The 15,212-nt window shown below is 41.7% G+C and overlaps 1 protein-coding gene across 1 annotated transcript in view; it reads left to right on the top strand.

The window, feature by feature from the left end:
* The window catches only part of LOC140342896 (UDP-N-acetylglucosamine--peptide N-acetylglucosaminyltransferase 110 kDa subunit-like), a 52,028-nt gene extending 46,307 nt beyond the window's left edge, over window positions 1-5,721 (top strand). Inside the window, exon 21 of the mRNA XM_072429266.1 lies at window positions 4,960-5,721. Within this exon, the coding sequence (XP_072285367.1) occupies window positions 4,960-5,145 (186 nt within the window). The 3' untranslated portion in view covers window positions 5,146-5,721. The remainder of the gene's footprint in view (window positions 1-4,959) is intronic.
* Window positions 5,722-15,212: the final 9,491 nt, after the last annotated feature.

The raw sequence follows: 15,212 nt of genomic DNA, 5'->3' as shown, positions 1-15,212 counted from the left end.
AGTCTTCTTCATGGAAAAAATAAGACATCCCCTGAAAATAAGACCTAGGGCATATTTTGGCATTTCAAAAAATATAAGACAGTGCCTTATAATCGGGGAAACAGGGTAGTTACCAACCAAGCGACATCCTTTTAAGGGGCCTACATGCTCAGATCTGATCTTTTTGCTATTAATATATTTGAAAAAATTTGGGGGGTTTGCCTTCCTTTCCTTTGCAATCTGTCTTTCATTTTAAAGTGTTACACATTTTATCTCCTTTTTACATATTTTGTTATATTCTTTGTAGGTTTCAAATGATGAAGGTGATCTTTCATTTTTATATTTTTGGAATGCCCTTTTCTTGTTCCTTATGGCTTTTTTTTAACATAACCTGTGAACCACATAGGTTTTCATTTTAAACTCTTAAACTTATTACCCAATAGAATATATTTTTCAGTTTGCTTTTGTAGAACAGACTTGAAACATTACCATTTCTGTTCTGTGAGGACAATATTGTCTCCCAGTCCAAGCCAAGCCAAGCCCCTTAATAATGGAAAAATTGCTCTCTTAAAATAAATGTTTTTATCTTTCCTGTTTTTGCTACCTGTTCACAACTTAAATTAAATGAGATCATATTATGGTCACTGCTACCCAGATTCTGTTTTATATGCACATTTGTTATAAGCTCTGCATTGTTAGAAAGAACTAGGTCCAGCAGAGTATCATTTCCAGTTGGGGCTTCTATAAACTGTGCCATAACATTATCTTGTAATAAATTCACAAATTTCCTTTTTTTTCTTGTAGTGCCATTACTCCAGACAATGTCAGGGTAGTTGAAATCTCCCATGATTAAAACACTTCCACTTTTTGCTGCTTTTTTTATCTGTGCTAGTAGTTGATTTTCTATTTCTTACATAGCACTGGGGGGCCTATAGCAGACTCCAATAATTAATTGTGTGCTATTCAACCCCACATTGAACTCCACCCATAATGCCCCCACCTCATCGCTTGTTCCATCTGCAATTTCTTCTTTCACATTCAATTTTAGATCACTTCTCACATATAGACAGACACCGCCACCCTTTCATTTGACTCTGTCTTTACAAAAGAGAGTATACCGAGGAATTTTGACAGCCCACTAGTCATATGAAGAACAAAGCCAGGATTCAGCAATGCCAACTTAGTCATAATCCTCCTCACTCATTAAGGCTTCCAGCTCCCCTATTTTGTTTGCCAGACTTCCAGCATTGGTGAACAGGTTCTTTAAACCATTGCTGCTTTTATCATCATTGTCTGGCAAATCCTTTTGTTTTTCAGTACAACTAGTACTGCACAATCCAATGTTTGTAACATGGTAAACTCTTTACAATTATCCATAACCCTCCCCCCAACTATCCCTAATCCACCCTCCACTAGTGTCTGACCCCTGACTAACCTTTCTGCCACCTTATTTAACTTTCCCACCCCCTTTGTCCTAGTTTAAATATCCCTCCACCATTCCCCTAAATCTTTACCCTAGCACAGCAGACCCCCTTTCATTTAGGTGCAAACCATTTCTAGCATACAGGTTGTACCCCAATGAAAAGTCAGCCTGGGGCTCTATGAACCCAAACCCTTCCCTTTTGCACCAGGACTTGAGCCATGCGTTCAGTTGTCTAAGCTCCCTCTGTCTTTTCTGTGTTTTGCATGGCACAGGCAATATTCCAGTGAATATAGCCTTGGAGGTCCTTTTCCTCAATTTGAAACATAGTTCCCTAAACCTGTTTTTTAAAGATCTTCCATCTATATTGTCATTGGTTCCACCATGGACCAAGACAGCTGGGTCCTGTCCAGGGCCTCCTAGTAATTTTGTCCACTCGGTCCACCACATTTCGAACCCTGGCACCAGGGAGACCGCAAACCATTCGGCTGAAGAGATCCGGGCGACAAACTATTCTACTGGTCCTCCTGATCATAGAATCCTCTATGACTACCAATTGTTATTTCCTTCCTGCGTTTCCCTCCCCACCACTACTAGATGGGCTGCTCTCCCGGCTGTTAGGGGTAGCAGTAACATCTAGAGTTGCCACCACTGGGTCTGCCACCTGCACATCGTCACATAACTTTGCAAATATGTTAGGGTGCTCAAACACAGGGCTGGCATTCCTTTTCTGGGTGCCCCTACCACTCCCTCAAGTTACATTAATCCAACTCCCTACATGTTCATCCTGATTTACCTCTCCACCCTCCACATTTAAGTCATTAACTGTCTGCTCGGTGAGCAGGAGACCCCTCTCAAGGTGATTTCAGTGTTGCAATGCGCTTCTCCAGCTCTCCAATGCGAGATACCAGAAAGGCGACTTGCTCACATCTGTCACAGCGGTATTCACCTAGGAGCTGTTGCTCCATTTGTGCATAAATGTGGCAGACTGTGCACTAACCAAACTTTCCACCTTGCTACCACTCATCTTCCCAGTTGCAATGTTTGTTTACAAGGAGTTATAAAAGTTTACTTAGTTTGTGGTTACTGAAAGGATTTACCTCCTGTTTTTTCCAACTCCTCTTGATTAAAAAAAACACTTGTTTCACCAGCCAAACAGTGAGCAAGCTCAAGGTGAGTTTGCCAGGAACTTAAATCACCTTTGAAACCTTGGCCACTCCCCCTTAGAGGTCAGCAAGGGAAAAAAAGCTATTTAAAACAAAAACTGACAGTTAAACAGACACAACCCAGCAGTCAAACAAACACAACTCCCAAACGCACAATATCAGAGTCCTGTTTTTTTTTCCAAATATATATATATATATATATATATATATGTATTCACCATAGCGATAACTGTTCTCTATACTACCATTATATTTATCTATACTGCAGACATACAGGGATTTTTTTTTTTATTAAAGCAAGTATAACATAACAATGTATTTCAACTAACTTGTATGACCATTAACAATTGTTTATATCATTGTATCGTCATGTTTATACTTTCCCTGTTGAATATTAGGTTTTATGAATAAATAATAAATGCACTGATATTTGTGAATGTGCTGTACAACATAAGAGCGCAGTATTCTAGTATTCCAACACTAACCCATATAATATATATTTTGTCATCAATATCCTGTTTATGTATGTGTAAATAGGTGAACTCAAAGTCAGATCTAGCTCTATCATTTTTCAAACTCCATTTAGACTAAATCTATTATCATTTTCACACAACCATTTTTTAGACATAAATTCTAGAGATCTCTCTGACTTGGGGGGGATTAGCCCTACGAGGCACGGGAGCACCCATAATCTCCACCTGTAGGTGTAGCGAACCAAAGGGTGCCAAAGGCACCTACTACCCTCTGGTTCGCCTCCCCCTCCCTCGGATCAGGACCTGCAAAAATAGATTGGGCTGAATAGCCCCTAGAGGTGAGGGCAAATCCCTGGTGATCAGAGTGTTCTCCCTTTCTTTCACATTAATAAAAATCATGTATCACAAATCCGTTTCAATGGTAACTACCTGTACTACCAGATCGCTTGCAACAGCATAAACTACTCAACACTGGCATATATTTGTACTAGTGGTGAGATCTCACATGAGGGACCCAATAATTTTACTGCATTTAAGAGTTGGAGGCTGTGCTGCGGACGTCCTGCCCACCACTGAACCACCAATGTAAATAACTTGGATCATATTTGGGCTTACGTACTATTACTGACACATTTTATATTACATGTATACATATGCATATTGTCACTGACCTTTTTCTCTACACTAGTAGCTGGGAGATGAATAAATTACTCTCTCTGACAATTCAATCTTTAAAATACCAGTCAAATACCCTTTTGGAAAACTGGAGTGAGTTGACCAATTCTTGTTTTGCACGATGTACAGGATATCCATATCTAATACATGTAATAATATTATATGATAACCCTTGATATTTAAACTCATCTTTATCTTCACATTAGAAGCTGGGTTATCAGTACATCACCTTCCTATCAATTATACAAAAATATCCAGTGAATATTGATTCAAGGAAAACTTAAGTAGAACCCCCCCCCCCGCCCCTTTTTTTTCCTTTTCTATATAAGACTTATGACATATAATACAACAAATTTATGTTTGCTAACATTTACTAGATAAGACACAGAAATCCATTTCATCTACACCTTTGAACCAGGATTGCTAGTACCTTGTTGTTTGGACCTTCTCAGCAGTCCCACTTTAAAATTGGTTTCAGCACTTTTTTCCTTCACATATCTGCAGCCAGACCTCACAGTGATTAGCTTCATACTTTAAACATCTGTCATTTGATTGGATTTTGTAGAGATTACCCTACTTAAATCTCCTAGGGATGCACTGATTCAGCTGTCCCCTATATACAATTGTACAGTATGATCTTAAGTGTAAGTAGATGTATTCAATATAGTTCTGTATAACATTTTTTACTTTTGTGCAAATATGTATATCTATTGATAATGAATTCTCACTACTTATTTATGTATAGTCTCGGTCTCAATTGTCCCCTGAGAAAGCCAAAAGGTGAAACGCGTCGGACCCTTTGAGGCACTTCTGACTTAAAAATGAAAATATTGTACAAAAACAAGTCCACCTAAAAATATATTTATTGTCATTTTGTATTCACATATATTATGTCACCACTTGGTTTAGACTAGTTGGTCTCTTAGAATCAGGGCCACATGAATTTGTTCAACAAATAAACACCAACACTACATTGCCTGTCTGTCTCTATCTTCTCCTGATCATAATAATGTATTTTATTATTTTGACATGATTGTGTTAAAAACGTTATTATACTCAGACCCTTGTTTGGACATATTTCTGTGAGTTATGCCTAAGAATTACAGGCCTACAATGTAAAATAAATTTTCATTAAAAACAATGTACTGCTTTTAGACATAAAAAATCCAGACAGAAATGAACCACCCAAGAGCTTAATATCATACTCTCCCCTACAATTCCCAATGTATGATAAATAACATGTATTTTCTGTGGCAGCCTGAAGAAGATCCGTGCCAAGGTATGGAAGCAGAGAATTTCGAGCCCCCTCTTCAATACCAAACAGTACACCATGGATCTGGAAAGGTTGTATCTACAAATGTGGGATCATTATGCAGCTGGAAAAAAACCTGACCATCTCATAAAGCCTGTGGAGAATACTGAATCGCCCTAAAACCCCACCCCAGTCAGGACACTGAACAATTTTTTCCCCTTCTTGTTGATAGGAATTTTTTAGTTTGGCTTTTGATGAGTATATTTGACGTTAGGTTCTTTATTAGTGTCTGTCTGTTCCAATTGCAGCTTCAATTACATAGCTAACAGTTCAGGATGAAAGAAAGATCAGAAAAAGCATCATTAATGGTGTTCCAGTCCTATTTTATAGGTTTTATAAACCAGTTGTAGCCTTTTTAATTGCTATTTTGTGTGAATGATTCTCTGCAAGCTCCCCTCCCTCAAATCCATTGTATAGTACCAACGTGGGCAGAGCCGGGTAGGTTCATCATCTGATGGCTCAAGGTTTTTAACAGACAGATCGTTAAAGTTGTAAACATTCGCTAAAGCCTCAACATTTTCCTGTCCCTGGTTTCATTGTTGATGCTTTTTTGTGTGTCAATAGCATGTGCTGCAAACCTTAGATATGCCTCTGAGACTTAAAAGATTTAGTTTTTCTCCTTCCCCATTGTTCACTTTGTCAGATGTAAGAAATGTAAATTTTTTTATGTTCATTAAACGTGAAGCTGAAAAAAAATTCCTGTTTTATTTTTATTTATTTATTTTTACTGGAAACTTCTGCTTCTTTTTTTTTTGGTTAATTTCCTAACCCCCCCACCCCCTTGACTGAGCTTAAAATGTGTCAAAGAAAATGTTGCACACTAGATAGGGATTATCCTGAATGCCAAAATCCTTATAAATCTTTACGAAAATAAGAGGTCTGAGTGCAACTGATTTTAATCATTTTCAATACGTAAAGCAGACAATGGGAAAAGAGTATGTCGGTGTCTTACCAGCGATTGCCAAAACCTCCAGATGTGTGTGTATGTATGTATGTATGTATGTATGTATGTATATATATATATATATATATATATATATATATATACTCTCCATGTTAGAAGAAGATAAGTCATGTTCATGACTTAAGAGGGGATTGAAGGGTTAAAATAGCTGATCTAGCTTGAGCCATATATGCTCCTGTAAGGAAGTTGTACTTCTTCTTTCTTGTCTTTACAGTTTAAATGTAAATAGATGTTGTAAATTGCAAAACCTTTTGTAATACAATGTATCGAATAACACCATATATGGCTAAAACTTAAATAGCTGTATGTAACTAAAGACCACTCCTTTTTTGAATTGTCTGTATAAAAGGATCACCTCGTTAAGTAAACATTAGAGTATATTCCTAAAACCATACTGTGTGCGTGTGTGTTGTTGGGATATCTCTCCAGACGTCTGTCTCTCTGGTGCAGGAGAAGTCACGGTGCATTCGTGGAACTAGAAGTAGAAGCAGATCCTTTCAGGGGGCCACTGCTTCCGTTCGGCACATACAGGGAAACCGTCTCTTCTGATGATGATGATGTTCTTGATCCGACATGGGGTGAAGAAGAGGAGGAGGAGGAGGAGGAAGAAGAGGAGGAGGAGGTTGCAGAGCACCCTCAAAGGGGGAGAGGGAGGAAGAGGGTAAAAGCTGCCCACACTCTGCAGTCTTCACGTACCAGTGAGGCAAGTCATAGTCGTCCATCGTCAGAAGCTGTCACCACAGCTGTGCCTCAACAACAGCGGACCGCCACCACTAGCACCAGCTCCAGAGCACCTTTCGGCCCAGTTAGATGTTCACCCGTGTGGGAATTTTTTAATGTCCATAGTGATGATGACAACACTATGGTTATCTGCAAACTTTATGCTCAACGCTTGAAACGAGGCAAAAACCCAAACAAACTTGGAACAAGTTGCATGAGCACACATTTAAAAAGCCACCACCCGGTAACCGGGCGGGAACACCTGGTCAAAACACAGAGCTCTGTGCGGCCACCTCCGCCCAAGAAGCAAGCTCAAACTGCTAGATGTTCCTTCGCTGCCTTTCCTCCTTCTGTCACCAAAGTTACCCATGCTGCTGCCAGCAATTTGAGTGGGGCATGTAGCCGAGCATTACCATTTTTAGGCTCCACCAGCAGTGAGCAGGAGCTCCAACGCAGATCGGCTGCTGTTTGTCGCATTGCTAGCAGTCAAGACCAGGCATCCATACCATCCCCCACACCTTCTATCCCATCGTCCAATCTTTCTGTGGTTAGCATTAGCAGCATCCAACCTTCCATCCCCCAGATGCTGGAGTGCAAGAGGAAATATGGCCCAAATGACCCCAAAACAAAGCAAATCAATGCGTCAATTGCACAGCTCATTGCGTTAGAGCTCCTCCCTTACCAGCTGGTGGACTCCAATGCGTTCTGTTACGCATTCCTCTGCGCGAACCCACAGTACGTTAATGCCAAGCGACAGTATTTTGCAGAAAAATGTGTTCCTGCTTTGCATGAACACGTGCAGAGCAATGTGTCCATGGCCCCGCAGCAGTTTCTGGCAAGGTGCACCTGACAACCGACAGTTGGTCGAGCAAGCATGGAGTGGGAAGATATATTTCCTATACAGCTCATTGGGTAACTTTGGTGGCAGCAGGGGAAGATGCAGCTGCAGCAAGGCCGGCATACCTACCTCCGCCCAGAGGACATCGCCATGATACTCTGTAACGGTATCAACCGTTGGCGACGTCCTTCCCCCTAGTCCGGGTGGCCCTGTAGAGTTACTCCAGCGACTTCCCAAGCTGAATTGTGATTCCCCGTAGTTGGGAAGCTCTGACAGTAGTAGTAGTAGTAATATAGCAGTTTCCTACAACACGAGACACGGCTGCGAGTTGATCGTGAAAAAGAAAGAAGAACTCTTTATTGATGCCACACTTGGTATTATATACAAGTCCCCATGCAAAGGGACCTCCCCTTTGGACCTGATGGAGAACTAGGTGATAGACACAGCGATCAACGGAAATAACCACTCAATCCGGGACACTGCCACCTAATGTCTCCCTTCTGTGCCTTAACCTCTTCCTCTAGGGACACTTTGCCGTGGAGACCCAGTACCTCCCATTCGGCAGCATCTGTTCACTGCCAGCAACAACCTGCAGTTTGCTATTTCAGTGCACAATTCAGACGTTGCCACACAGTCCTGAGGTTGCGAAGCCTGGGTTCCCTCAGCCACACGGGCGCAGCTATTCTAAGTGGCTTGCAGGAGCAGGAGGACATATGGCTAACTTCCAACAGACTCCAGCCAAGCAAGGTCGTGTGTGACAACGGGGCCAATCTGCTGGCAGCCCTGCGTTGTGGGAAACTCACACACGTAGCTTGCCTGGCTCACGTCATGAACCTGATTGTACAGCGCTTCCTTAGGAATTACCCAGGCCTCCAGCCGCTGTTGCTGAAGGCCAGAAAGTTGTCAGCGCATTTCCGCCGGTCGTACACAGCCAGTGCCAGATTGGTGGATTTACAGCGCAATCTCAACCTGCCAGTGCACCATTTAATTTGTGATGTGGCCACACGTTGGAATTCCACCTTTTACATGCTGCAGCGGCTGGCTGAACAACAGAAAGCGGTGGTGGATTACGTGGCAGAGTCTGTTTGTTTCAGACATATACCTACACTACCTTTCTTCAGCCCTGCGGAGTGGCTGCAAATTTAGGACTTGTGCACTGTATTGTCACCTTTTGAAGAGGCGACCAGGATGATCAGCAGGGATCAGGCCTGTGTCAGTGACACCATCCCTATCATATACCTGCTGGAACAGATGATGGTGGATCTCGGACACGACACGGAGCGGACGCTGAATCAAGAGATGACGTTTCGAACATCATCTCAGACATGCGTGCCTACTAGGCATAGTGCATCACAAATCCAGGAAGAGGAGGAGGTGGAAGAAGATGAGGAGGACATTGCAGGCATGGAAGAAGGGAGGAAGGGGCAGAGGAGGATATTGAGGGTACATGGCATCCATCTACCCAAACACAAGGCGGCATATTCCGTGGATGGCAAGACCAGGCGGAGGAGATGGAGGAGGATGACCCTGTGCTGCTGTTCGACCCACAGGAGTGTGGGTCCAGAATTATCTCAGCTGTGGGAAGTTTGAGCCACATGACAGCCTTCATGCAGGAGTGCATAGCCAAAGATCTGCGCATACAACACATAAAAACAAAGACTGACGACTCTTGGATTGCTACATTACTGAATCCACGTTACAAGCCTGAAATACAACAACTCATCTTGCCCCTATACAGGGGACCTAAAATGCAGCACTACCAAGAAGTGCTTGTAAGGGACTTGTGCTCAGCCTTTTCGGCTGCCAGCAGCAGCAGCAGGGATCCCTATGGCAGTTCCACCAGCCATGGGAGCCAAACAACTACCTTAAGCAGCATGGGTAGCAGCAGCAGTAGAGGTTGCTAAGCCAAACTATGCAGGCTTTTTTTCAGCGGAAGCAAGCCGCCAGTCGTGCAGCAATTGCCAATGACAATCAGCAGTGCTACTCAGTCATGGTACAGGAATACCTAATCTCTACATGGGACATCTGCAACCTGCAAAGCCAGGACCCACTTGGCTACTGGGTATCCAAGCTTGAGCAGTGGCCAGGGCTGGCAGAACATGCCATTCAGATGTATTTTTTGGAGAGAAATACAGACATTTTTATGGCTTTTTTGATAGATAGCAAGTGGTATCAGAATTAAATATCTGTATTTTTTTACAGAAATTTTTCTGTTTATTTTGATAGGTTGCAGGAGTTATCATAATTAAATATCTGTATTTTTGGAGAGAAATACAGAAATTGTTATAGCTTTTTTGATAGATAGCAAGAGGTATCAGAATGAAATATCTGTATTTTATTTTTCAGAAATACAGACATTTTTCTGGATTTTTTGATAGATAAGTTGTATCAGAATGAAATATCTGTATTTTTTTTTTAGAGAAATACAGATTTTTTACTGGCTTTGTTGATAGATAGCAAGTGGTATCAGAATGAAATATCTATATTTTTTTACAGAAATACAGACATTTTTCTGGATTTTTTGATAGATAAGTTGTATCAGAATGAAATATCTGTATTTTTTTTAGAGAAATACAGATTTTTTACTGGCTTTTTTGATAGCAAGTGGTATCAGAATAAAATATCTGTATTTTTTACAGAAATACAGACATTTTTCTGGCTTTTTTGATAGATAGCAAGTGGTATCAGAATTAAATATCTGTATTTTTTTTTACAGAAATACAGACATTTTTCTGGCTTTTTTGATAGATTGCAAGAGGTATCATAATATATCTGTATTTTTTGGAGAGAAATATAGAAATTTTTATGGCTATTTTGATAGATAGCAAGTGGGATAAGAATTAAATATCTGTATTTTTTTTTTACAGAAATACAGGAAAATTTTATGGGTTTTTGGATAGATACTAAGTGCTATCAGAATTAAATATCTGTATTTTCTATGGATAAATATAGAATTTTTTCTGGCTTTTGTGATAGATTGCAAGACGTATCATAATTTAAGACACTTCTTGCAATCTATCACAAAAAAACTAAAAAATTTCTGTATTTATCGATAAAAAATACAGATATTTTATTATGATAGCACTTGGTATCTATCCTAAAACCCATAAAAATTTCGGTATTTCTCTCCAAAAAATACAGATATTTCATTCTAATCCCACTTTGCTATATATCTCCAAAGCCATAAAAATTTTTGTATTTCTCACCCAAAAATCTAGATATTTTATTCTTATAGCCCTTGGTATCGATCCAAAAGACCATAAAAAATTCTATATTTCTCTCCATAAAATACAGATATTTATTTTTGTATTTATGTAAAAAAAACAGATATTTAATTCTGATACCCCTTGCTATCTATCCAAAAGGACAGAAAAATGTCTGTATTTCTCTACAAAAAATACAAATATTTAATTATTAATCTGTCACAGTCCCTCCCGTGACTGAGGTTAGAAGATCTGAGAGACTGGCTACACGTGAGGTTATCTGACAGTCTCTTTGTTTTCACTTGTTTCAGTGTTGTTGTTGGTAATGACCACACCTCTTGTCTCAGCTGCAGCTTGTGGTCATTACTCCTCCTCTATTTAGTCTGGCCTCACACTTTATGCTATGCGGTTATACTCTCTGCTTGGATGTGGAAGAGCTGGTGTGTGGCCCTCTCCTGAGTTCCTGCTCATCTATTTTCTATTGAAGATAAGTTGTACTGCTCTTGGTATTTTGTTGTTCTCTTGTGCTCGTGGTTACTGGGCCTCAGGGAGACGCTGGTTTGTTCATCTGGGAAGGAACCAGTAGTCTCAAACCCTGCCACTACTCCTAGGGCAATTCAGGGCTACTAGGGCCTAGGTTCCGATGTATGAATATTCCCACCTTCAGGGTCTATTCATACTGACAGGAGTCAGGGCTAGGTTTAGGATTTTCGTAGGTGGTGACCGTTTCCCTCTCCCTAGCCTTTGAGACCTAGTTCCTTGTCTTCATCCCTCTATTTTCATTCAGGTGTTCCTCTCACCTCCACACCTCAAGACAGAATCACAGCTCCGTTACAAGTGATATAGGCCTCAAAGTAAATAGAGGCAGAGGGCCCTGATGGAGGTGCTCAGAATGAAATATCTGTATTTTTTATGAATAAATATAGAATTTTTTCTGGTTTTTGTGATAGATTGCAAGAGGTATCATAATTTAAGATACCTCTTGCAATCTATCACAAAAAACATAAAAATTTCTGTATTTATCGATAAAAAATACAGATATTTTATTATGTTAGCACTTGATATCTATCCTAAAACCCATAAAAATGTCAATATTTCTCTCCAGAAAAACAGATATTTCATTCTTATCCCACTTTGCTATATATCTCCAAAGCCATAAAAATTTCTGTATTTCTAACCCAAAAATCTAGATATTTAATTCTTATAGCACTTGGTATCCATCCAAAAGACCATAAAAAATTCTATATTTCTCTCCATAAAATACAGATATTTGATTCTGATCCCACTTTGCTATATATCCCCAAAGCCATAAAAATGTATGTATTTCTCTCCAAACAATACAGATATTTATTTCTGATAGCACTTAGTATCTATCCAAAAGGCCATAAAAATTATATATTTCTCTCCAGAAAATACAGATATTTTATTTTGATAGCACTTGGTATGTATCGTAAAACCCATAAAAATGTATGTATTTCTCTGAAACAAATGAGATTTTTAACTGTGATAGCACTTGCTAGATATCCACAAATGATAAAAAATGTATGTATTTCCACCAAGCCTGTTCCCTTTTATGTGGTTTCACTAGATAGTAGGTATGTAAAGTGTGAATTTCGTTCATCCATTCATGTCTCAAATAGCTACAGCTTCTACACTGTCCATAGAGGTGATGGCCTCAACCTCTAATGCGGTCCTTGCTCCGTCACAAGGCCCGCCGCCTCCTCCTCCTGCTGCCGCCTGCCCAGTACCCGACTCTAGATGCAAGATACTAATGCTGTCTACGCTCCGTCATACTAATGCTGTCTACGCTCCGTCACAAGGCCCGCCGCCTCCTCCTCCTGCTGCCGCCTGCCCAGTACCCGACTCTAGATGCAAGATACTAATGCCGTCCACATTTCGTCTGAGAGCCCACCGCCTCCTCCTCCTGCCGTAACTGATGCTGCCGACTGCCCAGTACACGACTCTCTCTAGATGCCAGATACTAACGCCGTTCTCACTTCATCTGAGAGCCCACCGCCTCCTCCTCCTGTTGTAACTGATGCTGCTGCCTGCCCAGTACCCAACTCTAGATGCCAGATACTAATGCCGTCCACACTTCGTCTGAGAGCCCTCCTCCTCCTCCTGCTGTTACTGCTTCTGCCTGCCCAGTACCCAGCTATAGATGCTGCCGCTTACAAATGCTGTCCACAGGGCCTAACACCTCCTCCACATGCTGTTTTTGCTGCTGCCTGTACAGTACCCAGCTGTAGATGCCAGTTACCAATGCTGTCCATGCCGCATTTTACAAAGTTACAGCTGGCAGATAGGAAAAGGCAGTCCCCTACACAGCAATGTGTCCGGTAGCTACAGCTTCTACACTGTCTATGTAGGTGATGGCCTTAATCTTTCATGCCGTCCTTGATCTGTTTCAGGGCTTAACTCCTCCTCCTCATGCTGTTACTGCTGCTGCCTGTCCAGTACCCAGCTCTAGATGCCAGTTACCAATGCCGTCCACACTTCGTCTCAGACCCCACCGCCTCCTCCTCCTGCTGTTACTGCTTCTGACTGCCCAGTACCCAGCTGTAGATGACAGTTAACAATGCTGTCCATGCCGCATTTTACAAAGTTACAGCTAGCAGATAGGAAAAGGCAGTCCCCTACACAGCAATGTCTCCAGTAGCTTCGGCTTCTACACTGTCCATAAAGGTGATGGCCTCAACCACTAATGCCATCCTTGCTCTGTCTCAGGGCCCACCACCTCCTCCCAGTACCCAGCTCTAGATACCAGTTAACAATGCCATCCACACTTCTCAGGGCCCAACAACTACTCTTCCTGGTGCCGCATGACCACTGCCCAGTACCCAGCTCTAGATGCCAGACTAGACTCAAGCTCAACAGGGTCTTCTTTCCCCGCTGATTCCGCCGAGCCCGTTCCCTTTCATGTGCTTTCAATAGACAGCAGGCCCTGAGACGGAGTGTGGACGGCATAAGTAACTGGCATCTAGAGCTGGGTGTAGTGCATCTTAAATGACACCCCGAAATGTGTAATGCAAGTGTGTAATCTGAAATTTGTGATTGAATGTAGAAGGCTGATGCCTCATATTGATCAAGCCTGGGGCGTGCAGCAGGAACAGGAGGCGGTGGGCTCTGAGACGGATCGTGGACAGCATTGGTAACTGGCATCTAGAGCTGTGTACCAGGCAGGCAGCAGCAGTAACAGCATGAGGAGGAGGCGGTGAGCCCTGAGACAGCCCAAGGACGGCATTAGAGGTTGAGGCCATCACCTATATGGACAGTGTAGAAACTGTAGCTATTGGAGACATGAATGGATGAACGAGATTCCAATCTGCCTCTACCTACTATGTAGCGAAACCACATGAAAGGGAACGGGCTTGGCGGAAGCAGCGGGGAAGGAAGACCCTGTTGAGCTTGAGTCTAGTCTGGCATCTAGAGCTGGGTACTGGGCAGGCGGCAGCAGTAACAGCATGAGGAGGTGGCAGGCCCTGAGACATAGTGTGGACAGGCTAATTTTTTGACTGAAAGACCCCCCTCAGGGACCTCTGCATCTACTCTGAAGCCTCCGTATGGCTTGTAACGAAGCGGTGAAACCGCTGTACAGTGTTGTGCAGAGCTGGGGGAGTCTTGACATGTCTTTTAAAATGTATTTATAGGCTGTAGAAGCTCTACACAGTCCCGAAAAGCAACCCAAATTTTTCCCCCATTGACTTTAATGGAGTTCGAATTCGACGTTCGTTCACCCGAATAATTTTGCTCTACTCGACCGAATAGCAGTCGAATCGAATAGTGAGCTATTCGACCAACACTAATCACCAATGCCACATCGCAATTTGATAGTCAAATACAACAAAAAAACTAAAAGAAAACGGGACTTTTAGGGCAGCATGTTGAAGTACATATAATGATAAAACACAAATTTTATTATACATATTATTTTATTATAACTTCTCCCTGGTTCCATGCTTCTTTCATGGCTAACTATTTCTTGCTTACTGATTCATACTTGTTTAATCTTGTTCCACAAGCTTCCTCTCGCTCCTTCTGGCTCTTCTGGCTTAGTTACCATTCTCTCAGCTCCCAGTCCTATATAGGTAACTCAAATTAGGAATCGTTGAAGATTTAGGATTGGCTTAAAGATGTGATTTGTAGGACACCAATTGGTTGAAGCATTCCCCTAGGTCGGGATTGGTTAGTTCAAACTCTAGTAATATATTGAAACCTGAAATTCTGTTCTGTCATCTGTTCATCTCAAATGCTAGCATCAACTATTTTTACAGTCCTTTGTTGACCAGGGCTTGGTTGTTTCTGAAGTTATTTATGACCCCTTAGAGGCCCTAATGGTAATTAGCTTTGTTTTGGGAACTTCATCTGTCTACAGGCATCTGTTTTAGTATCCATAGTTCTCCCCAGAGGTTTTTAGCCGGTTGCTCCGCCCGGCTGATTTTAATACCCCGCCCAGCTCTCG

Source organism: Pyxicephalus adspersus, chromosome W (assembly GCF_032062135.1).
Source record: "Pyxicephalus adspersus chromosome W, UCB_Pads_2.0, whole genome shotgun sequence".
Classification (NCBI taxonomy): domain Eukaryota; kingdom Metazoa; phylum Chordata; class Amphibia; order Anura; family Pyxicephalidae; genus Pyxicephalus; species Pyxicephalus adspersus.
The sequence above is the reverse complement of the archived record's forward strand: the minus strand, read 5'-3'. Positions and strand labels throughout refer to the sequence as shown.